The 24,884-nt window shown below is 47.6% G+C and overlaps 1 protein-coding gene across 1 annotated transcript; it reads left to right on the top strand.

Annotated features, from left to right (window-relative positions):
- Window positions 1-888: 888 nt before the first annotated feature.
- FAM83D (family with sequence similarity 83 member D) lies at window positions 889-23,773 on the top strand. Its single transcript, XM_061127276.1, has 4 exons — window positions 889-1,404; window positions 14,263-14,430; window positions 18,784-18,908; window positions 22,342-23,773. Exons 1-4 carry the CDS (start codon window positions 928-930, stop codon window positions 23,309-23,311), a joined length of 1,740 nt encoding a protein of 579 aa, XP_060983259.1. The 5' UTR covers window positions 889-927; the 3' UTR covers window positions 23,312-23,773.
- The last annotated feature ends 1,111 nt before the right edge of the window (window positions 23,774-24,884 follow it).

Genomic DNA, 24,884 nt, shown 5'->3' on the forward strand with positions numbered 1-24,884 from the left:
AAGAGTAAGAAAGAGGAAGAGGTAGAAGTAGGAAAATGTAGGCTAGCAGGCAACCTTAAGGGCCCACTTGAGACCATGAATTTCAGGCACAATTGGTAGACATCGTTGTGTTTTCTTTTCTCCAGAATTGTATGTCTGCCCGGGTGCAGGTGGAAAGTAGGTGGAGAGCGGGGGGGTTCGCCAGGCAAAAAACGGTGAGGTGAGAGAAGAGAAAGATAGCTACCCTGAAGGCGCAATCAAACGAGTAGCTATTATGATGGACCAGTATTTTTGAACGAACGAATGAATGATTAAGTGCTGGGGATAAAGGCAACATGGGTGAGCCTCACCCAAACTCTGTGAGCCCTGGGGAGGCGCAGTCAGTGGGTCACCGTGCCCCAGCAGGCTCCAGCCTCTCCTTTGTGTGCACATTCCTGACTTCCTTGGGCCTTGCAAGGGCCGCGCTGTGGGGCGGGCGGCAGAGGGCGCGCGAGGCTGGCGCGGGGGTTTCAATCCAGACTTTCAGCCTGTCCCACCACCCCGGGTATCACGGCCACTTAGGCCTGGCACCGGCTCTCTTGATGAACTCAGCTTCCCCCAGGGCCAGAGCAGGACCGCTACCTCGGAGTAGGCACGTAGTAGCCAAGATTTAAATTCCACCCAGCAACTCTGGAGCGAGAACCTGGACTCGGTTGCCGTCTTACGAAGGCCTGGGAGGGGCGGGGCTTCGGGGGAGAGGCCGGGCCGCGGGGCACCAATAGCAAGTTAGGGGGCGGAGCCGTAGAGGCAAGCACTGCTTCCGGACGGTGCCGTTAGAAGAAGGCAGCCAATGGGAGAGGCGGGGCGGGGCGGGGCAGCCAATAGCGCGGGCTGGTTAGATTCAAAGATGCTTATAAAGCGTCTCGCACGCCCGTACTGGCCCGAGCCGGGTAGTGTCCCAGCGCCGCCATGGCCTTGAGGTACGATGGCCTGGACGAATTGCCCGCCGCCTGCCTGTCGCCGTGTGGGCCGCCCAACCCGGCCGAACTGTACAGCGAGGAGCGGCGCTTGGCGCTCGAGGAGCTGCTGGCGGGCGGCCCCGACGCCTTCTCGGCGTTCCTGCGACGCGAACGCCTCGGCCGCTTCTTGAACCCAGACGAGGTGCGCGCCATCCTGCGCGCGGCCGAAAGGCCCGGCGAGGAGGGCGCGGCGGCGGGGGCCGAGGACTCTTTCGGCTCGTCGCACGACTGCTCGTCCGGCACCTACTTCCCCGAGCAGTCGGACCTGGAGCCGCCGCTGCTGGAACTCGGCTGGCCCGCCTTCTATCAGGGCGCCTACCGCGGGGCCACGCGCGTCGAGGCGCACTTCCAGCCCCACGGCGCGGGCGCCGGAGGTCCCTATGGCTGCAAGGACGCGCTGCGCCAGCAGCTCCGCTCGGCGCGAGAGGTGAGCGGCCCGGCCCCTCAGGTCTCCTCGGTTCCCGGTCGGACGGGACACCGTCTTCAAAAAATGGGAAACTGAGGTCAGCTAGGAGCTCTGGCCGGTTGGTCGGTGGGGGGGTCCCCAACTCTCCCCACTCTGTGTATCCCCTCGGATCCCCGATCCCCTCCCCCTCCGCTCCTCGTAGCCAGGGAGAGTGGGAGGAGTCTCCATCCCCAAGAAAGCGAATTGTGTTCTAGTTCCAACTCCTAACATTTACATTCCCTGGGAGGGTGACCGGAAATCCTGTCCGTTCCAGCTTTCAGTTAAAAACCTCTTGTCAGATTGGCTGTCAGCCGACTTTAGATCCCACTTTTAGGAGCTCCTTAAGCGATGCACGACCTAAGAAGCGCATAACCTCGGGGGAAATTCCTGAAAGATTGTCCCCAGAGACAGCTGCGGGGCGTTTAGTCTATCATTGCTAGTCACCCCCACGTGTCTTGTGGAAAGCAGATGCAAACCAGAGGGGCCAAGAGCCCTGACCCTTTTGCCTTCTGCCGGCTTGGAGGGGAAGTTGCACCTTTAGTGAATGGGTGGGGCAGGGAGTTTGCATTTCCATAGGCTGGGGGGGAAAATGCAGAAAACCAAGCATTAAGTCATCTCTCCGTGGTGGGTTTTGGTGCCGTTGTCTGGCTCTTAGTGTGATAAGGTATTGGGGTGCGGTGGGAGATTTTGTCTCCATGCCAGCCTGGATGAGACTGCACCCAGGGTGCTGGGTACAGAGGGATCAGGCAGAAAACATGCGGCACCCAAGGTGGCGGGGGCTGGTAGGGTGTAGCAGACATCTTTCTCCAGAGACTTGATCAACTGCCACCTTGCTTGCTGACTGGCAGTGCCCAGCTTCCTGGCTGTTTGCCTGTGCCAGAGAAAATGCAGGTAAAGTTCCAGGTCATGGTAAGACTTGGTAGGGCTTATAGCTGAGTGTGTCTGACTGTGGTTATGATATCTGTACATCAGGTTGGTTGAAGTAGCCAAGCTGGGGACAAGTCCTGACTTAGCAGTGTTCCTGTTGCCCAGTGCCCTTTGCCTGTTGGTGGGGTTGCAGTGGGTAGGGGATCCAGTAGGCTAGTGCCTTGCCTTTGTGGGAAGATGTATGGGCACCAGCTAGACTGTTATCAGCCCTGCGGTGCATTGAGTATGCTTAGGGTCCTTTTGATGCAACAGACACTTGTGAGTTCAGTGGTAAGATTGGAAAGATGGAAAAAGGCACCTTTTTAGAATAGGTGTGCATTCCCAATGATCACCTCTAGGGGGAGAACTTGGGCACTTGGAACTTGGGGAAAGTAATGAATGGGTCTCCATGAGAGAGACCCTAGCCTCTTGCTTACATCCTGTTTTCAGTAGTATCTAAGGGGCATTAGAGCTAAGACCAGTCCATCAACTCAGTGCTGGCCTTTGAAGAGGCTCAAGGCTGATCCTCAGACTCCTTTGTCTTGTAGGCATCCTGTGATGCCTTCCTGGTTAGAACCTCCTGCCTTGTTCTCTGCCCTGTATTTTCAAGATTCTGTATTTGGAACCTGGACAGTTTTTAACTGAGAGAGGTGGTACGGTACCTTTAAATCTGATAAGTGTTTTCAATGTCTCTTCCGTATGCCAGATTGCTTGCTTATTCAATGCCTACTGTATACAGACACTGTGCCCCAGGGGTTTGGGCCACAGATGAAGGACAAGACCCTTGCCTGCACTTGAGAGTTGATAGTCGGCTGGTAGGAAGCAGTGAGGAGGTTGCTACAGGCTGAAGAAAGAAAGCTTTAAGAGTGGTGGCGGCCTTGGAGCTGGGTCCAAGTGGAGGAATGGGACCTTGTGGGAGGAGATCTTGTCAGAGCAGAGCATAGGGACCGGCTCAGAATGGTGAAAACACCTGACATTTTTTTTGAGGCAGCCACGTTGCTCACAGCTGGAGCACAGAGTATGTGTAGGTTAATGGTAGGAGAGACGCCTAAATGGGGAGACTGGGACCAGGCTGGTGAGGGCTTTGCACACTCCTGGAAGGACCAGTGGGGAGCCATCGAAGGTTTAAAGGGAGGAGAGGGACGTGATCAGATTGGTGTCCCTGTGAATCTGATGGGAGCCTGTAGGAGGATGGGTTAGAGAAGGGTGAGACTGGTGTCAGATGGTTGTCAGGAGGGGTTGTAGGGATCTATATATGAGAAGAGGGTCTGTGCTAAGGCACTGCTGGGGGTTGGGCAGGGGAAGAGTTTTTGGTAGAACTGACAGGACTTGGTCATTCGATGGACCAGAAGAGTGCTGAGGGAGGGGGGCAGGAGAAGAGGCAAAGCCAAGGAGAAGGTATGGGAAGAGCTGAGATTTTTTTTAGCTTGGGTAGGCAGTGATGCTACCAAATTAGAATATGGAGGAGAATGAGGCTGAGGGTAGGGATGGGGAGATGAGTTGGATTTGAGACACCCTAAACTTGAGGTCTCAGAGACCATCTTTTTTGTTTAAAAAAAAAAACAAAACCAACCCAAACAGAAAAGCACTGCTTTCTCTGCCAGGCACCATTCAAGTAACTCCGAGGTAGGTGTGATTATGATCTGCATTTTGCAGGTGATGAAATTGAGGCATAGAGAAGTTCCCTTGCCCTGAGGTCATGTAGCCGGGGAATGATGGAGCCAGAACTCAAACCAAGGCGTAGCATCTCTTAAGCACTGTCAGCCACCATGTTCTGCCTTGTGCCATGTAGAGACAAGGACCCATCACTGTCCCCAGGTGGAGAGACATCTATGGAGGGAACAGGTGTTAGAGAGCTAATCTTGTGGCTGGCCCATTGCTGCTGCTCCAGGTAGAAGTGTGTGTTATGTTCACAGAAGTGGCTGGATCACTCCGACCACATTCTTTCAAGTTCAGGATCTGTGACGGCGAGGGCTGTGACGATGCAGGTCTCAAGCTGTTTCTGGATAAGATGAGAGGCCATTCCGCGTCTGTGTTCAGACAGTAAAAGCACTTGATGGTGTGATTGAGCGCTTTGAGTGGGTCAGTGTCTGTGCTAAGCCCTTCCCCTGGATTCTCTCATTTAACCCTCCTCCCAGCTGTAGGAGAAGACCGTAACTAAGACAAGACCAGGCACAGAGGTGACATGGCTTGCCCTTTAAGTTTGTGTGCGACAGAGCTGAGTGTGAATCCAAGTCAAACTGGCCGCCAAACCTGGGCTCTCAGCCACTCACCACCTCACAGGGCCCCCCTGCCACGAGGGAGGGTTGGTTCTTTGGTAGCTTTCAATAGTCTGGGCCTTTTTAAGGGTTTCTCAAGATGTGTACTTTTGATTTCCACATTGCATATCAAAGAAACAGGGAAATGATGACGACAGTACTAGATCTGCCCTTAGCAGGAGAGAGACCGGAGTGGTCAGGGTATGGGCAGGAGAAGCCAGGCTCAGATGGTGAATGGCGGTGTCTGATCCTGGCTTTGCGGCCTCGCTGGATGGTTCTGGAATGGGTTTCATCCTCATCCAGGACTCAAGCTGCAGTTTGAGCTGTTTAGGCTTGCAGGATGTCTGGCACCGAATAGTGCACACCACATATTGCGGAGACTGCTCACCTGCAGCCTTGATCATTCAGCAGGTGAGTCTGCCTGCCTTTCCACTCAGCAAGGACTTGTCCCAGGGTAGCTTGGTCCGAGGCTGTGAGCCTGCCAGTCCCGCTCTTGGGAAAAGTTTCTGTGCACCTTTCAAAGTGTGGGTCTGTTGTGTTGAGTGAGGTCCAGCATCTTAAAAACACAATGATTTATGTACAGCGTGGCTTCTGAGTACAGCTGACCTAGGGCTCAGTTGTAGGAAATACTGTCTTGTACTTTTTTTCTTTTGCTTTGGACTGTTTGAGACCTGAAATGTTTGCTTTTAGGAGAATTTTGAGCTGCACAGAATTTCCCCTGACATACATACTCTAGAATTTATCCCTGTACTACTATATTTGTTGATGAGTCATTCATTTCTTTGTCTCTGTTACCATGTGAATCAGTGTTGACCTGGGTTCTGGGCCCCACAGATAGGGTGGGAGTGGAGACCTTGCCTGGAGGTGCTGTGTGCCCTTACGTGGCAATGTGCTGTTGCCGTGCTCGTGAAATATTCCTAGTGTCTGGATGGGAGCTCCCAGGCAAAGCTCACCTTTCTAAGTGGTCCTGCATTCCCCAGAGCTATCGTTCTTACCAGCTACCCATTCCCTATGTGCTTTTGTTCCAGAGGGACATTTCTGCTATGACCTCACCCTTGGTCATCCTTTTGATAACCTGAGCATTAGAAGAAGCTGTCATCATGTTGACACAGAGTCCCGCCTCCTAGGAGGAGTAGCAGCTGAGGAATCTGTCGGAGGCCCCCCGTGTGCACGTGCCTGTATCTAAATTAAGGCCCTCCTGATCTTACACAATCCTCAGAGTTGCAGTAGAACCTGTGCAGTGTAATCAGTTCCTGTGTGGATGGCCGTCTCAACCCAGGGCAGGCTTTCTCAACCTCGCCACTATTGACGTTTTTGGACAGGATAGCTCTTTGTCCCAAAGGATTGTCCTGTGCGTTGTAGGGTGCTGAGTAGCATCCCTGGCCTCTACCCAGTAGATGCCAGAAGCACTGGCCCCCACTGAAAAACAGTCCTCACATTCAGAAATGTTTCCCCCAGGGAGGGGGGTCAGGGGAAGAACGAGTTGCTGCTTTGATGGTTAGTTTCTGTAGGAGGTGATAAAAAATTTTGTAAACAGACAGTGGTGACAATCTGGACATATTGTGAATATGTGAATATAAATATGTGAATATGAATATCTCCCATATCATTCAATATTGTGAATGTAATTAAGGCCCCTGAATTATACATTTAGAAATTATTAAGATGGCAAATCTGTATGTTAGATATTTTCCTACAGTTAAAAAAATAAATCTCCAGACATTGCCAGACATCTTCTGGGAGGCAAAGTTGTCCCTGGTTGAGAACCACTGGCCTAGGAAGTCTCACTGATGTGTCATTTTAAGACCTTCCCCACCAGACTTAAGTGTGGCTGCTTTTTACTCCTTCCTTTTGATTTTATGCTTTAGCCTAAGGATTTCAGAAATCTTTCACCATTTCATCTTTCTTCTTTTTAAATTGTGGTAAAATATATGTAACAAAACTTATCACTTTTCTAAAGTTTACTGATCAGTGGCATTATGTAATTCACTATCACCACTGTAGCCATCACCACCATTCAGGTTCAGAACTTGCTCATCTCTGCAACTGGAACCTCTGCTCCCATTGAGCAGTGACTCCCCATTCCCTTCCGCTCCCAGCCCCTGGCCACCACCATGCTGTTTTCTGTCTGCCATTTCATTTCTTTGTTCTTTTTACCTGGCATCTGTCAGGCAGTTGAGAGAAGCTGCAGAATTATTCTCTGGTTCCTTTATGCATAAAAAATAAGTTCTCTCAGGAAGAGAAGTAGTAGGTATATTGGCTTTTTTAAAAGTCCTAGTGCAAATGATAGAACCTCTGGAAGGGAATTTGGCAATATTCAGCAAAATTTCAGTTGTATTGACCTGTGGACCTAGCTATTCCATGTCTTTGTATCTGTCCCAAAGACATATCTGATACTTAAATTGCTAATTTTGTAATAACAGTCCTTGAAACTTAGAGAAAACAATAGGCACAAATTCATGTTTTGCTGTGAACACAACAATCTTTTTTGTCTTTCAAGTTGATATCAAGATTGTTATTTAAAGATACACTGGCGAAAAAAATGAATAGGCCTGTGCAGTTAGCTGTTTGTTCCAGCACCGAGTATAACAGCAACAGGCTGGAAGGGCTCAAACATCCTTCAGTGGTGGATTGGTGAGCAAACGAGCCCTTCTGCACAGTGGAGTGCCTGGCAACTGAAAAGGGATGGGGACTAGCTATTTCCTGTGATGAATTGGCTAGCACTGTCCTGACCAAGGCAGCAGCCTTTGGCCACCTGTGGCTATTTACATTTATGTGACTTAAAAGGAAATACAATAAAAAAAAAACTCAGTTCCTCTATTATACTAATCATATTTCAAGTATTTAATTGCTGCCGGTGGCTAGTGGCTACCTTGTTGGACAGAGCAGATACAGAACATCTCAGAACGTTCTGTTGTATGCACTGGCCTAGAGCAGTGCGCATCATCTGCTGCCTTTTATCTACAGGAGGATAAGAACATATATGTGTACACATATACACACATGTGCATACTTCTTCAGTAACATAAGTGAAGATGTGTACACATATATACTTATTTATATTTTTTAAAATGGGAGAATAAAGCAAAAACTAGTTGAAGTTATTATGTTAGTGGGGAGGGCAGAAAGGAAGGGACAAGAATGGAAGCCAGATGTCTCTGGATGTAGCTTGTTTTGTCCGTTGGACTTGGGAGCCAGGCAGATGTTCTGCATAATTCAAAAATTAACTCACAATGATAAGTCCCTTCTCCCACAGAACACCTCTTGATGCTTTTCCCTCTCTTTGAAAAAGCCCAGGGACTTCCCTGGTGGTCCAGGGGTTAAGACTTTATGCTTCCAATGCAGGGAGCATGTGTTCCATCCCTGGTTGGGGAACTAAGATCCCACATGTTGCACAGCATGGCCGAAAAATTAAAAATAATAGTAAATTTAAAGAGAAAAAAGAAAAAAACCCAGTCTACCTGTGTATTTTATGCTGGAACAGTGCAGAGGAAATGCCACCATGTGTGCCTGGCCCCTCACTCCCGGGGCCAGTGAAAAACTGGTTCTCTGACCCCAGCCTTCCCAGCGAGGACCCGGGCAGCTCTCTGCAGACAGAGGCTCCACTAGTACCTTAATCTGGTACTTAAATTGCTAATTTTATAATAACAGCCCATGAAACTTAGAGAAAACAACAGGCACAAACAAATTTAAGTTTTGCTGTGGACATCAACATTTTTTTTGGCCTTCAAACTCTAAAGTTGATATCAAGATTGTTCTTTAAAGATTTTAAAAGAAATCTCCAGGAGGTCATTTCTGTTCTATTAAAATATGTAATACTTGGGGAGAAAATATAGGTCTTTTGCTTTTTTTTTTCTTAAATTTTAGCAAGAAGTTGTCCAGAAGAGACAGGAGCCCTGGGAACTGGAAGGAAGTTGACTTGGGTGTCGTGTGTTCAGTGTGAGGAATTCAGCAGACAGGCTCTTGTTGACCACCAGACAGGCTGGTGCTTCTTTGCACATGCACAGACCTCTGGTAGAATTCCAAGCATCTCCAGCACGTGTCTTTGCTTTATGATCGTGAGTGGGAAGGGAAAGAAACTGAGATGCAGTGAGAAGCGGTGAGTGACCTGGACCTCTTGCTCCAGGCAGAGGAAGAGCTGGAATGAGAACAGGAATGACCCACCCTGCGTGGCCCCATGAAGCTCTAGAGCCCCACCCCGCCCATGGAGGGTGCATGAATCAGACAGCAGAGCTCAGAGGGGCTGTGTTTGAGGATGCTGAGCTCAGGTAGAATGACTTACCCAGGAACGGTGGCAAAATGAGAACTAAGACTGTGCCAGCTGCCATGTGAAGGCTTTCTGCATACCAGGAGCTGTCAGGTGTTCTCTCTTGACCAAACCCACCATGAACACTACAGGTGGGTGGTGTTATTTGCATGTGGTAGAAGCCAACACAGCGGAAGTAACTGGCCAGAAGGTACATGGTGCTTGGAAGCGGAGGAGCCTGCATCTGTGTCCAGGTCTAACCCTGCAGCCTCATCAGATAGCGTCTGTGCTTCCCAAGGTTTCCTGATTTAGTTCATTCAGGGTTAGCAAGCCCGCCCGCAGAAAGAAGTGCCTGCTGCTGTCCTAGGGCATTCCAAGTTCTGTGTCCTTGATGATCATCCCCCCTGGTGGACTCAATCTTATATACTTTCTGGAATACTCTACTCAGTCCTTTCAGGATCTATTCCAAGTTCTCAATCATTTGAAGACTGAAATTAGATTTGTTTGGGATAATGTTTAACACTTTTTAATAGGTAGCTCTGGGGGTGCCCCAGTGGGGCTGAAATTCTAGCTCCTGCATTTGACTATCACCTTGAACAAGTCACAGAACCTCTACATGCTTTATTTTTCTTTTCAGTAAATTGGAAATAACAATTAATGGGGTTTTCAGATCTCAAGATACTTCTCTAGAGCTTTTGGCAGACGGAAAAGATTCCAGTTGTACATGGAAAGTAACATAAATGAGGGAATCAATGCAGAATACTCTGGGGACTGCTACCTGTAATCATGTGGATCACCGGGTCCCATGGTATAAATCATCAAGGGAGAGCTGGACTGAGTGACTGAAGGAGGTAACTTGAGGTTTTGTCATCTCTGATGATGACATGGACTTGACTCAGGAGTGGCTGCTCTGGATGTGGCTGCAGAAAAGCAGGAACAGCGTGAGGACCAGGCAGCAGACCAGCCATCCAGGCTCCGACCGCTGAGTGTTTCCTCCTTAGGTGTCATTTAGGACCGACATGCTCAGATGGGCTTTGACCCTGAAAGACTTTCACGAACCACTACTTGCAGAGCTTTCCAGCCCTAAGAGAACAGACAGAATCTTTGCAGCACGAGCTGTTACAGGGCAATGCCCACCTGCCCATGGGTCTCTCCTTGTCTGTCCTGTGGTATGACGCAGGAAGTGGGAGTGATGACCACTTTCAAGTCCAAGTGTATCTTCTAGGGCATGAACACCAACACCTCTGAGATGTGGCCAGCCCTGGAGAGCAGGTACTCAGCTGGCTAGTGAATGAGCCCAGGTCATAGCGCAGTTCAGTGAAGAGGCTGTCCTTTTAGAGACTTGAGAAGCCCCAGATCTAGTTCAACTATGAAGGGCTTGGTTGCATGGGGGTGGGGTGGGGTTAAGGGCAGAGATTGGGGCGGGGTAGGGTGGGGGTCTGTCTTGAAGGAAGACAGGCCTTACTGTGACTGCTTCCAGAAGTCTTTTAAGGGCCCTGCTCTAGAAAGAGGAGGGGATGTTGGGTACAGGGGGAATCAGGAGAAACACCTCCATCCACCCTCTAACTACTCCGTGGGTGTGAGAGGCCAGTTCAAATCCAATTATTTTCAACACACAGGAAAGGTTGAGGCCTCAAAGCCAAACAATGAAACTAATAGCAAATTAGATCCTTACTCACTATGTAACAATGGTGGTGTTTGTACAGTTGTTTTGTTAGGGTGATGAATCAAAATTCAGTTTGGCAGGCGCCTTATACTATGGGCCCCACTTCTGGGGCCCTGCCCAGCAACCCTCCAACCCTCTCTAGCCTGGCCAGCTGGGCTGGCCTCCTTGGCTCTGTCCCAGTGATGCCAGGGTGTACACCCAGTTGCTCCATCGTGCTGGGATACCCCACCTCATCTCCTGTCTCTCTTGAGGATGGGGACTGACTCTGGATTTGTTTTTCTTTCACTTTTTATGAGCTCGACTCTCTTCTCACATGTGTACATTCAGAACCCCTTTATGAGATTTTATGCCACCTCACAATTAATTTTGAAACTTCCCTCTTGGGATTGTTTCTTTTTCTGTTTTCTGTTGTGTGGACCTGAGTTCACATCTGACTCCTCTTTGACCCTCATGGTTTCCCACCTGGCCCCCCATTGAAACCTCTGTTGCTGATTTTTGTTCTTTTAGTCTTCTTTTTTTTTTTTTTAGGCTATGCTATGCTACCCACTCCAGTATTCTGGCCTGGAGAAGTCCATGGTCTGCATAGTCCATGGGGTTGCAAAGAGCTGGATACGACTGAGTGACTTTCACATGCGGCATGCAGGATCTTAGTTCCCCAACCAGGGATCGAACTCCATGGAACATGGAGTCTTAACCACTGGACCGCCAGGGAAGTCCTTCTCTCAGTCACTGTGTGCTGTGCCCTGAGTCTCTCAGTCATGTCTCTTTGTGACCCCATGGACTGTAGCCTGCCAGGCTCCTCTGTCCCTGGAATTTCCCAGGCAAGAATACTGGAGTGAGCTGCCATTTCTTTCTCTAGGGGATCTTCCTGACCCAGGGATTGAACCCATGTCTCCTGCAATAGGAGGTGGATTCTTTACTACTGAACCATCTGGGAAGCCCATTTCGGTCTTTAGTCTTCCTAAACATTTGTTGAACCTAAAAAGCAATACAGTAGGCACTTAGGTACGTGGCCTTGGGTTGGAGGAGGGGGCCACATCTTCAGCCTACACCGCCATCAGTATCTTCTGTCCTGTTGGCTCCATCACTGCCCTCGTCACTATTTAAACCTCCTCCTCTCCGTGACCTGTATGATCCTGATGCCTTGCTTGGCGTCCAAGACCTTCCATGCTCCCGCACACTCTCCTGTCTCTCAGTCACATGCTGTTGCTCCCTCTTGTGCATTCTCTGCATTCCAGCCAGACGGGGACATACCCCATCATTTCCTGCCTCTTCCTCTGTTATTACGTGGCTTCCTGATGGATGTCCCCCCACCCTCCACCCCTTCACTTCTCCCCTGGCTAAATTGTCCTTATTTGTGGTTTGGCTCAAATGCCGTCTCCTCCAGGAATCCTTCTCAGCTCTCCTCTGGGGGCCTGTGTTGGGTCTGCTCCTGCAAGGGAGATGCTTTACTGTCTCCCTGTCCCCGCGAAGTGTTCCCCTGTTTCATTGCCTCTTACCATGTGTGTATCACTTTCCTTGCCTGCATCCCAGGTCCTCACTTTGTGGGTAAGTCAGGTGTGTGTCGAATTCTTTATCACCATTTTCCTACCTAGCACAGGCTTCAGCTCACAGTAGACCCTGAAAGAAGTGCTGGCTGCATAATCAAACGCTGATTTCATGCTTGAGCTAAGCCCTTCCCAGGCTCTGTCTCCTTTAATCCTTGCAGCAGCCCTTTGACGCAGATGCCAGATGCTGTTCTCCATATCTACTGGAGGAGGAGACTGAGGCTCAGAGAGATTAAGCAACTTGCCCTGGGTCACAGAGCTGGGGTCTGCTCCTAGGCCTCTCTGCCTTTCAATTGTTGAATTACAAGGGATAGATACATCTCCAAATAGGATGTATAAAAACGCATTCGAGAATATAAACTTCTGGAGATGCCACCAATTTAGAAAGAATGCTTGTTTTCTAAGTCACTGTCTCCAGCCGGTTTTAGCTGTACCCTTTGTCAAGAAGAGCTCACAGCTAGGATTTTGGCAAAATTGGAGAAAGGGAGCCAGGGAGAGAAATACTCCTTCCCAAATTCCCTCACAGCAGTGACTTCCCGGGAGCTGGCATTTCAAGGTCCCTCCTCCTGGTAGACAAGACTGTGCAATGTTAGAGAAGGACAGTGAAATTGCCCCTTTGTCTCCGCATTTCTTTGACACTCAAATATTGAGTTGGCCAAAAGGTTCGTTCGAGCTCCCTGTAAGGCGTTATTGGATGATGACCCTTGAGTATTGTCCTGAGCTTTCTGGGACCAGAGGGATGAATCAGTCCTGTTCAAGGGCCTCTACCCCCACAGAAGAGGTGAGACCTGTAAATAAATCAGGAGTTAATGTGATGGGAAGAGTCTCGTGTTTTTACTGGTGAGGTTTTCCAGCCCGCAAAAGAGCTCCGAACCTTGGGCTTTGGGAGTGGTTTCTTAAGCTGACACCCCCTCCCCACCCTGGCCCCCAACCCTGGCTCTGATCCAGTGCAGGGGCTTGTACAAGACCTGCACGTTTTGATGTCCCCACAGCCCTGCCAGCAGTTAGCTGACAACCATGCTTTGAACCTGCAGAGGATGTGATGAGAGGATTTGCCACTGGAGTGGCCTCTCTTGAGCAAGAAAGCTGGGAGCCAGTAGACATTTCTCTGCCCTGAACTGTCTGGATGGCTCAGACTTGGGACTGGTCATGTAAATCAGCGAGCAGATACCAGAGGGATCTCTTGTACAGAGCACTCCATGTAACGTAGTCATTTAATGCTCACTAGGAACCGATTTTTGTAGCTAAGGAGTAAGACTTTCGAAGCAGCTATAATCTGCCCGAGGCCAGAAGGCAGCACCTAACTAGTCTGTGCTGGGTGACATTGATCAGCACAAAGGGAAATTGATCAGGAGACAAAATGGAGCCCCGTCCTTGGGAAGAGGGGAAGGACTGGTCCAAGCTCCAGGGCAGCATCTTTAGGACATATTTCCATGTTCTGGTTGCGGGCTTGCATTGTGGATAGATACAAGAGAACTGCAGAGACCACCTTTTACAAAGGAGAGGCTGGTGCTCCGGAAGCCTTTTGGTTAGATCCCGACTGGTGGAGGGAGTAGGCATCATGAAGATGTGCTGTGATATGCTGAGGCAGAAGGTGGGAGGATCAGCCTGCCCGGTTTGATCAGTTTCAAGCCTTGAGTCAGTGGTAGATGGGGTGGTCCTTTCTAGATTATAATAGAAAATCATATTATGATCCAAAATCAGACAATAAAGTCAGGCTTGGAGACTGGTACACCCAGAAGGGGCCTCCGAGAGACTCTTAAGGTTTTACATACATGTGTTACAGACATAGACAAAAAGCCACATGTCTAAGAGAACAGTGTGTTAGCTGCAGAACCTGGATAGCTTGCTGGTCTGACCTGTAAGACGAGGGTTTTAGTAAATGAAGAGAATTGAATGGAACAGGTTCATAGGAGGTCAAGGTAGTGGCTGAATTTATAGTTTTGAGAAATTTGCAGTGTGGAGGAAAGGGGCTTGGAGGCAGTTGGGAGGGTTAGCTGGGTCAGTTCCAGATTTGTAGGGTACAGTGGCCTGAGCATCTTTGGAAATGGATAAGAGTCCATGGTGAGGGGAAAGCTGATACTGCAGAAGGAGAAGGAAGGAGGGACAGGGTAGGGTGGGATCCTTTGGCAGCTCCGAGAGTGGGTCCAGGGTCCTGTTGTAAGGTGCTGCTCTTGTGGGTTGACCGCTGACTCTTCTCCCTGCCCCACACCCTAGGTAATTGCAGTGGTGATGGATGTTTTCACGGACATCGACATCTTCCGAGACCTGCAGGAAATCTCTCGGAAACAGGGGGTTGCTGTCTACATCCTACTGGACCAGGCTCTGCTCTCTCAGTTTTTGGATATGTGCATGGATCTGAAAGTTCATCCTGAAGAAGAAAAGGTTTGTGTTACAAAGTCTCTAGTTTCACCACAATCAGCAAGTAATGACTGTCAGTGAGCTACAGGGCAGTTGGTGGTGGTCTCCCCAGTGGAAGCGGGGAGGGACTGGAAGCCGTGACCAAAGTCTTCTGCCTGAAGTCTCACTGGAAGGAATGGACAGAGTCAGGTTCAGACCTTGGCCTCTCCTGGAAAGAGGCTGCCTTGGAAGCTGCTGCCTTTTTTTTTTTTTTTTTTAGTGTAAAAATGTATTATACAGTGATCAGAGAGAATGTTTTTTAATCTATAAAGAAAAATGGCTAGTATTTTCAAAGGAAAACCCCAAAAGTAATATCCTTATTTTCCAAAATAAGGAAGTTCTCAGAAACATAAAATGAGATGGAAATTCTGGAAAGAACTAGAATGGTTTCTTACACACAAAGCACTGTTCTGTCCATCAGATTAAGTAGCATTTCTCTAATGGGGAGGAGAAGCTGCTGCTTTTGACCGCAGCACTGGTAGGCTCCAATTTTAATCGTGACGATCACCGTTTATGGAGTCCTGGTCTGTCCTTGGCGCTGTTCGAGGCTGTTGACAGTGTTATGCCACTTGCTATTCACAGCAGCCCCATCAGGTGAGTGGTGTTACCTATTTTCAGATTGGGAAGTGGTGACACCAAGAGCCCAGGGTCTGCAGCTAAAAAGTAGTGGGATGGAGTTTTTCCATCTGTCTGCTTGCCTCCAGCCCTGGTGTTCTTTTTTTTTTTTTTTTCTGAGTTTTGACAGCAGTGGGTCTTTGTTTTTGCGTGTGGGCTTTCTCTAGTTGCCCTTGCACAGTCTCAGTCGTTCTGTCATGCAGGCTTAGCTGCCCTGCGGCATGTGGGATCTTCTTGGACCAAGGGTCGAACTTGTGTCCCCTGGATTGGCAGGCAGATACCTAACCACTGGACCACCAAGGAAGTCTCAGCCCCACGGTTCTTAATCCCTGTCACATGCTGCCTCTCATTTCTTGTTATTTTGAAAGTAGACTTTTTATATCCTTTGCCCTGAGCATGAAAGAATTTGAGCCAAGTATTTAAGTGTAAGATTATATGACTTCACTAGCTTGTTTTCAGCAGTTTAAAAATGCGTCAGGTGAACCCAAGGGAAGTGTAAGTCAGGCCTGGAAAGCACCTCGTGATCTAACCAGACGTTCAGTCTGTCCTGCCGTAGAGCCCGGCGAAGAAATTGAAGGTGTCGATGTTTAATTTCAAAGCGCTGTTGCTGTAGCTGAGGCTGTGTGTGAGCAGCAGGCAGATCACAGAATAGCCTGGCCATGACGCTGATTGAGTGAGTGGCTCTGATTCATCCTCTCAGCAAAAATCTAGGTGTATTTGCCAATTCAGTTGCCTGCTATTGGTTGCTGCCTTTGGGAGGGTCTGCATCCTCAGGAAGGGTCACAAGGAGGCCTGTCCCTTTGGCCTCACCAGTGTTCATGTTCATGTCCTAACTTATTCCTTGGGAAGCACCACCTTCCCCAGGTGCCTTCACTCGCCAGGGCCTGCCTGTGCTGGTGAGTCTGTCCCTCACCTCTTGGGGGCGACTTCTTCTGCCCAGTCTGCAGGAACTTGGTCTCACCTTAGTGTGCAGGCACTCAAGAGTGCTTTGATTGTAAAGCAACTATACTCCAGTATAAAACAAAAAGTTTTAAAAAATAAAAAATAAATAAAAAGTGCTTTGGGCTTCCCTGGTGGTCTAGTGGTTAAGAATCTGCCTGCCAATTCAGGGGACACAGGTTTGATCCCTGGTCCGGGAAGATCCCATATGCCTTGGGGCAGCTAAGCCCGTGCACCACAACTACTGATTGATTCTGACTCTCAAGCCCACGCTCTGCAACGAGAAGCCACTGCAATGAAAAGCCCACGCACCGCAAGTGTTAAGAGTAACCTCCACTCACTGCAACCAGAGAAAGCCTTTGCAGCAATGAAGACCCAACACAACCATAAGTAAATAATTTTTTAAAAAGTGCTTTGAACACAATCACAGAGGCCTATGTAATATTCAGATAAATGCCAAAGGGAAAGATGCACGAAATCACACTGAAATCTGCCCACAGTGATGTTCTTCATGCTTGTATTATATGCAGATCCTTTGAAGCTCTGTTCAGGAATTATCCAGGAATCCCTCCCCTGCCAGCTCCATGTGCACCTCTATGGAAGGTTCTAGTTTTTTTTTTCTTTTTTTTAATTTTTATTTTGAAATAATTTGATTTACAAAGGTGTTAGAGAAATAGTATAAGGCATCCCTGAATACTCCGTGCCCAGATTCTCTAAATGTTAACATCTTGACAAACCTCAGAACAAATTTCAAAATCATGAAATAAACTTGATACATTCCTATTACCTATTTTATAGACATTGTGAGTTTCATGAATCATTCCATGAATGCCTGTTTTCTTACCTAGGAAGCAATCTGGGACCATATCTGGCATTTAGTTGCCATTTCTCCTAGCTTCCTCTCATCTGGAACTGTTTGTGTTAGAGTCTTAATGCTTTTGAGGAATATTAGCCAGTTTTCTATGGAATTTGTCTGATGTTTCCTCATGGTTAAATTCGTATTTCGCATTTTGGTAAGAATAGCGCAGAAACAATGTTGTGTTATGCCATAGTTTGCTTCGTCTTTCGTCTTCATTATGAAATAATGATAGAAGTTGTGAAGATAGGAAGATAGTATTAGTACATACGGGTTTCCATGTATCCTTCACCCAGTTTCTCCCAAGTTATACCTTATATAACTTAGAACATCAGAACCTGGAAATTGACATGGGTACCATGTGGGTCTATTGTTCTGTGTCATTTTATCACATGTGTACATGTGTGTAACCACCGCTATCAGAATACAAAGCTATTCAATCACCACAAAGATCTCCCTCATGCTGCATCTTTATGGTCACATACACTCCCCTCCAGTTCCCTTCCCAGTGTTTTTCATCCCTGGCAACCACTAATTTGTCCCCCATCTCTGTCATTTTGTCATTTAGAGAATATTTAGAGAATGTTATGTAGATGAATTCCACAGTATGTGACCCTTATAAAAAAATATTTATTTTTAATTCGAGGGTAGTTGCTTTCCAGTGTTGTGCTGGTTTCTGCCATACATCGACATGAATCAGCCTTCGGCATATGTGTGTCCCCTCCTTCTTGTGTGTGACCTTTTGAGATTGGCTTTTTTCATGCCCTTGAGACATGTCCAAATTGTGTGTATCAACCGTTTGTTCCTTTTATTGCTGAACAGTTTCATATAGTATGGTTAAACCACAGTTTGTTTAACTATTCACTCATTGATGGATATTAGGGTAGTTTCCAGTTTTTTTACAATTATGAATAAAGTTGCTATGAATATTTGTGTACAGGTTTTTGTGGAGATGTAGGTTTTCACTTCTTTGGATGGTGTCATGTCTTGCTATAGTAATTTAATCATTAATTTTAAATCATTTAATTTAATCATTAATTTTCTGTCTCCTGGTCCTTGAAGGTAAGGAGCATGCCTTATATTTATTGTCGCAAGACTTGGTACATAGTAGGGGCTTTCTGTTGTTTGTGGAGTGAATGAGAGAATCAAACAAAAATCTTAGACATTTACTTTTAGTGTGTAAGATTTCTAAAGATACAGAGCTACTGCTCTGCTCCAAAGAATGCAGATTGGCTTAGTATTTTGCATACCATTGTATATACATTTATGTGTGTCATTCTGCAAGGATAATTATACAACGTATGGCCCCAGTGCATCACCAGAGTACCTTTTTGGTAAATGCCGACTTGTGGGAGAAGTAACATTGCTGATTAAGCCACATAATATGATGTTTCCGCCTCAGAAACCCTGTATTTAGAGAAGGCTTGTCCTCTCTTCCTGTTCTCCATACCCCTTATGGTGTAGGGATAAGTGTGGATGGGCTGTTATTTATTAGCAGCGCTATTATACAAGAGGAGAATTGTCACCTTAGCTTCTTTAAGTCTTTGTTAAAATGTTATTTATTACTATTATCATGTTTTCTTTGATGATTTTATCCCCCACATTTTGTTTCAAAGTCATTGTTTGAATCCTGTTGTTCAGTGTCTCCCAAAAGTGAATCTTCTTTTAGAGCACATGTCCACATGAACTGAAGGTCTCAGAAATAAATATGCATGCATAAAAAAGCATGTAAGAAGAGGAACTTATGTGAATAGCATTACTTAAGTCCTGAGACTCACCTGGCTCCTGTACTGTGGGCATTGTTACCCAGCAGTGTAACCTCTCATCTGCCCATACGTTTATCTGTTCAGAAATCGTAAACTAAGGCTTCTTCTATCATGTGCTCACTGGATCATTCATTTCTTTTTCTCCCACTCTCCTACCAACAGCTGATGACTGTCCGGACGATTACAGGAAATATTTACTACGCCAGGTCAGGAACTAAAATTGTTGGGAAGGTTCATGAAAAGTTCACACTGATTGATGGCATTCGTGTGGCTACAGGCTCCTACAGGTGAGTTTCTGACCCATCCATGGTTATTAATCTAAACTTTTAAGAGGAAGTGCGCTCTATGAAGGTGAAAGCTGCTTTTCCCTCTCAATGTGAGCCTATATGGGCAAGCATACCTCTGTGTGTGCATCTGTGGGTGTGAATAGGTGTGAATAGGTTAATCAAAGCCTCCTCTTCTTGGAGTGGGTTGGGCCAGGATCCCCTCCACTGCCTTTGTGGTTCACAAACCTAAAGTGCAGAGGTTGAAACTTATCTGGAGACCTGACCGTGAGGGAGTCGTCGATTCAAGGCTCAGCGAGGCTTGCAGTGGACGAATTTGGGATTAACAGTGACTGGAACAGGGGGGCTTTGCTGGTGGTTCAGCATAAGGAATCCGCCGGCAGTACAGGAGTCTTGGTTTCCATCCCTGGGTCAGGAAGTTCTCTTGAGAAGGAAATGGCAACCCACTCCAGTATTCTTGCCTGGGAAATCCCACGGAGAGAGGAGCCTGGTGTGCTACAGTCTAAGGAGTCGCAGAGTCAGACACGACCAAGTGACTAAACAACAACAACAACAGTGACTGCATCAGTCTCAAATCCTGGTTCTCCAGGCCTTCGACCCACCTTGTCCCTGCCCACTTGAATTAAGGGCAGTTGTAGGCTTTGGGCTCAGGATGGAGGGCACAGCCGAAGCTGCCTACTTTAACCCCTCACCTTGATTCAAGCCTTATGATTTGGTGCTTTAGTCTAGAAAGTAGATCCAAGCTTTCGACTCCACCTTTGAAGTCTCCTGTTGGCGTGGCATCTTAGGGTAGAGAGCAGGGAATGTGAATGGAGGGTATAGATAAGAAGTGCTAAATGATAATCTCCAGAGGTTAAGATATGCCATTTTTATGGACATGGCTCTGATGGTGGTGTGTTTTGCCATCTCTGTGTTAGACTGTCTGATGGTATATGTGAGCTGAGGTGTGTCTCTATAGTTTAAAGAAGAAAATCTATATTTGAAGAAGCAGGCAGCTCTGAGTGTTAATGGGTGTCAGCCCTGGGTAAAGGTGGGTGTGCAGAGGCTTGTGTGAGAGGAGTCAGGCAGATCAAGAAACTCTTGGTGTCTTTCTTTTCAAACAGTACCATCATTGCTCAGAACAATTTGAACTCCTCCTTAAGACTTCCTTTCATAAGAAGTTTGGCAATAATAGGAGGAAACTAAGATTTTTACCCACAGTAGGATTTATCTATATTAACCAAACTTCCAAATGATTTTTGACTATTCTGAATCTGAAATACAAAAATTGTTGCTGAAACTCGGCCTCTGTTCACCAGTTCCAAATAGAAACACAGAGTTTTAGGTGAAGTAGAAAAGAGTAGCTTTCATTGCTTTGCCGGGCAGAGAGGGCCCCAGCGGGCTCTTGATCTCAAGACTCTGTGACCCACCCTGGAGGGGCTGGTGAGGAATTGTATTGTGTTCAAGGAGCAGGGTGTAATCATCTTGTGAACAGTTTTCTGATTGGTTGGCATCAAGGTGAAGTTTCAAGCTTCATCAGCCTTCTGGTTTCAACCAGTCTGGGATCTATGTTCTTGTAGTCAGCAGTTTTTACATGGACGGTTTCTGCTTCCTGTAGAAACAATTTGGGATGTGCCCTTATCTCTATCTTTCAGGGAACTAGGAGTTCGGTGATTCTGCTGTGTGGCAGATTTATAGTCTAAATTGTTACCAGCTCCCCAGCCCAACGGCTCTTTGCTTCTACATCTTTATGTTTCCCAATCATTAACTCTTGAGCTGGCATCTTACTTCAAAAGACAAGGACACAGTGGCTCCTACAGCTGCCTCCTAAAAATGAAGTATGCTACCATTGAGGATGAGAATAAGGATAGTTTTCATTTGCTGAGGACATTTTTTTAATCCTTGTGTTGGATAAGGGTCTTGTTTACATGATCTTATGATGGTTTTCAAAAGGATCTTTCTTCTCCAGCTCTGAAGGCAGTTGTCGCACGGTGAATTTGTTTTAGCCTGGGTTCTTGGTTGCAAGAGACAGAGTTGCTACTACGTTTTATGATTTTTTTATGTAAACACCCTACTCCTGATACAAATTTTTCTGAGTCAGTGGGGTGATTGCCGGTGGTGCAGAAAGCTGGCTCAAACTACTTTATGCAAAATGGAATTTACTGTCTCACCTAACTTGAAAGCATAGAACGGTACCATTGGTTTTCAGCTCATCTTGACCTAGGGGCCATGTATTTATCAGAGCACTGTCTCCTAGTCTGCTTTTCTCTAGTTGATCCCCCACCCCCGCCCCGGGCTGCACTGGGATTTCGTTGCTACGCATGGGTTTTCCCTAGTTGTGGTGAGTGGGGGCAACTCTTCATTGCAGTGCATGGGCTTCTCATTGCGGTGGCTTCTCCTGTTGGGGAGAACAGATTCACCTGCCCCGTGGCACATGGGATCTTCCCGGACCAGGGATTGAACCCATGTCCCCTGCATTGGCAGGCAGATTCTTAATCACTGGACCATCAGGGAAGTCCTCTCATGGATCTTTATTCTCAGTCAGGCTCTCTATTTGCAGACAGAGGTCCAGGCTCCCTCATGTGAACTTCAGTAGCTATTTATCAAAGTGACAGACTTCCTCTCCCTCTCTGATGGTATCAGGCCTTGCAAAATTCCTTGGCTGTCACTGGCTTACCACCCACCCTGCGTAGATCTCCTCATCTAAGGGGTAGGATACTCTGGCCAGCCTGGGTCACCTGCCCAGCCCTGCTGTACCTGGAGAGGGTGCCTCCATGCGGCTGGCTGGGCTGGGGTGGGCGGGGTCCTGTCACCATAGGAAGGAGGACCAGGGGCGCGCGGCCACTAATCAGCTCTACACGTGTGTTGAGCAACAGTGTCATCATGAGAATGACAGGCCTGTCTCCCTCTGTGGAAACAGCAGCATGGGAGAGGTAGTGAGGAGCACTGCCCCTGTGGTTCTGAAGTTCTGGGGCCCAGTCTAGGCTCCACCACGAGCTTCCCCCGGGACATCGCAAGGCACGTTCTTCACTCCTCAAAGGAGGGCGCTGCCCTCAGCACCTTAGGACCCCTTTCTAGTTTTTAGCAACTCTGAGGCCAAGGATTATACGTTTCAGCCTCTTGGTTGAATTACTGGTCTTTTTATTTTTTAACCTTTTGGCTGAGCCCTCTAGTACGTGGGATCTCAGTTCCCTGTCCAAGAATCCAACCCATGCCCCCTGTGGTGGGAGTCTGAGTCTCACCCGCTGGACTGCCAGGTCCATTTGATTTCAATGTTAACATACTTCTAGGTTATATCCTGTGTTAAGGCGAGTTGGAATTCACACTGCATGGTAGGTGTGCTATCACCTGAATTGTGACTCTTGTCACAGGATGTCTGGGCTTTATAATCAGGTTGACAGTAAGTAAATGAAGATCAGTCATCCTTATCAGCTTCTGTTTGTTTTTAATCCTGCAGTTTTACATGGACAGATGGCAAACTAAACAGCAGCAATTTGGTGATTCTGTCCGGCCAAGTGGTTGAACACTTTGACCTGGAGTTCCGAATCCTCTACGCACAGTCAAAGCCCATCAGCTCCAAGCTCCTGTCCAGCTTCCGGATCAGCGGCAGGTTTGACCATCTTGTCGACCAGAAACCGCTGTCTAAGGAGCTCACGCTGGGCAACTTGCTGCGGCTGCGGCTGGCCAGGCTCTCGAGCACTCCCCGGAAGGCCGAGCTGGGTGGCGAGGAGGGCCGGGCAGAGGCTGGGTGTGGGGCCTCCACCATCAGCGAGGAGGACTACTTCAGCAGCCGCAGGGACAGACTGGAGGGCAGGAGGGCGACTGATGCCGCCACTCAGACAGAGCCAGGAGAGGAGACGCCCGCTGTGAGCACGAGTGACGTGGGGACACAAGCCAGTGCGGCCATGGCATGCACTGGCACCCAGACCGCAGTGGCCACCAGAGTGGTGAGCTCCCAAACCGAGGTCCCGACCACGTCGGCCACTACCCAGACTGACGTGGACGAGGCTGTTCTCGCCTCTCCGGGAAGCCAGTCTAAGGAAGGGTCACCAGTATCAAAGATGTCTGTGTCGCGATCCTCCAGTTTGAGGTCCTCCTCCTCTCTGTCTTCCCAAGGCTCCGTGGCCAGCTCCATCGGCTCCCAGACTTCCTTCAGATCCACTGACTTTGCCACGCCTGGACACCCTAAGTACTGGAGCACCCCCCACTTCGATCTGTGCTTCAGAGACTCATTCAGAAACTTGAATAAAGAGAGACAGTTTCACTTTGCTGGGATCAGGTCCCGGCTCAACCACATGCTGGCCATGCTTTCAAGAAAAACATTCCTTACCGAAAACTACCTTGGTTTTAATTCCGGAAGTTTTGCCAGATCATCCGCTAACTTGCTGGCAGTTCGAGAAATCACGCTTTATCCATCTTATCAGTGACAGCTCCACACATTCAGAGCTCCTGGCCTCAAACAGGCTTGCAGTAGATGTCATTGGAGCATCTCGCTTTCCAGAATGTCTCCTTTCCAGAATTGCCTTTCCTTCACTCTGATTTTCTTTGAACTCTATGAGCTGCGTGGTATTTTATGCGCTTTATGTTTATTTTATCATGTATAAACCCAGTCTTGGTTTTATGGTTTAAACACTATGGGTACAGTTTCTTTGCACAATTTTAATATGGATAGCTCTTCAAGAGAATGTTTCAGGGTTCTCAGGTAATTCAGGTGAGAGATAAAATATGTGTTGCATTTTTAGATTTATGTGCTCTATTGTTTTAGAGGTTTGAATTACTAGTTTTCATGATCAAAATCCTGTTCAGGAAAAAAACTCAAAACTCTGTTTCTTAGGTGTGTCCCTTCTTGCGGATATCTGTGTTCTTAGCATTAAATAGATGTAAACAAATCTTGTTTGGTGGTTGCTCGTGTCTTTTTTTTTTTCTTCTTCTCTGGCACTTTTCTGTTTAACTCTAGGAATGCATTACAAGTAAACACACCTCATAGCTATTTATGCATTTGTTTTCTTTTTTATAGTCTTGGGTGGAAGAGTAGATGACCCAAATTATAAAAGAGAAAATATTTAAGTTAGATGACATAAAGTGTCAGGGTCACACCTTCCCTAGCGATATGAATATTGATGTCACTAGCTCTACAGTTTGAATGAGAAAACTTGCCAGAAATCTCAGGTCTCTTCATGTGCTCCAGCTTGTCATTTTCAAGGAAAAAGCTTCAGCTGTTTAGACAAGGACTTTAGTTCTGTGCTTCTCTGCCAGAGAAGGCCTCTGTGTGCATCCTGGATTCACCCTGATATTAACTATAGTGGCCTCACGGGCCTAATTTCATCAGATGGGTGTATTGACAATGATTTAGCAATCGGATATCCTGCAGTAGGGGCGAAAGAGGGCAGTGACAATTATCCCAGATTCCTAGTCCAGTGGCAGGCAATTCGACTAGTTTCTACACCCTGCTCGTCAGCGCTGGTATGCCTGTGGAATCCTGTTTTCGTCCAGTCTCCTTTGTGCATGGGCAAAAGAAAGAGAGTTGATGGCTTCCTCCTCCTCCTGATTTGACTGGAGCAAAAGAGATCCGTAGTAGCGGAGGGTGTTGTCTGCCACTAAAGCCACAGGATCTGAGCAGGCCGGGTTTTCACGTGTGCACTAGGACTCCTTTCTGCTCACCAGGTTGTTTCCTGGGTTAGTGCCATAATCTGGACTGGGAAGCAGACCAGACAACTGGTTCCTGTCTGTAAACAACTCTGGTCCAAGCCTCAGATAAACATACTGTTACTTGAAATGACTTCCAGATTTAGATAATCTCCTGTGTGCCATCTGTGACCCTCTCATCAGAGGAGTGGTTGAACAGCTCCTACTCCCAATTTTCAGGTGAAGGAACTGAAGCTCAGATTAAGTAGCATATTCAGAGTCACATGATTGATAAATGGTGACAAGCATTTAAACACAGGTTTTCAGATTCTGAGTTCAGTGCTTTGAAATGTGACTATTTCTCTACAGGGAGTA

The sequence above is a fragment of the Dama dama genome, chromosome 23 (genome assembly GCF_033118175.1).
Source record: "Dama dama isolate Ldn47 chromosome 23, ASM3311817v1, whole genome shotgun sequence".
In the NCBI taxonomy this organism is placed as follows: Eukaryota; Metazoa; Chordata; class Mammalia; order Artiodactyla; family Cervidae; genus Dama; species Dama dama.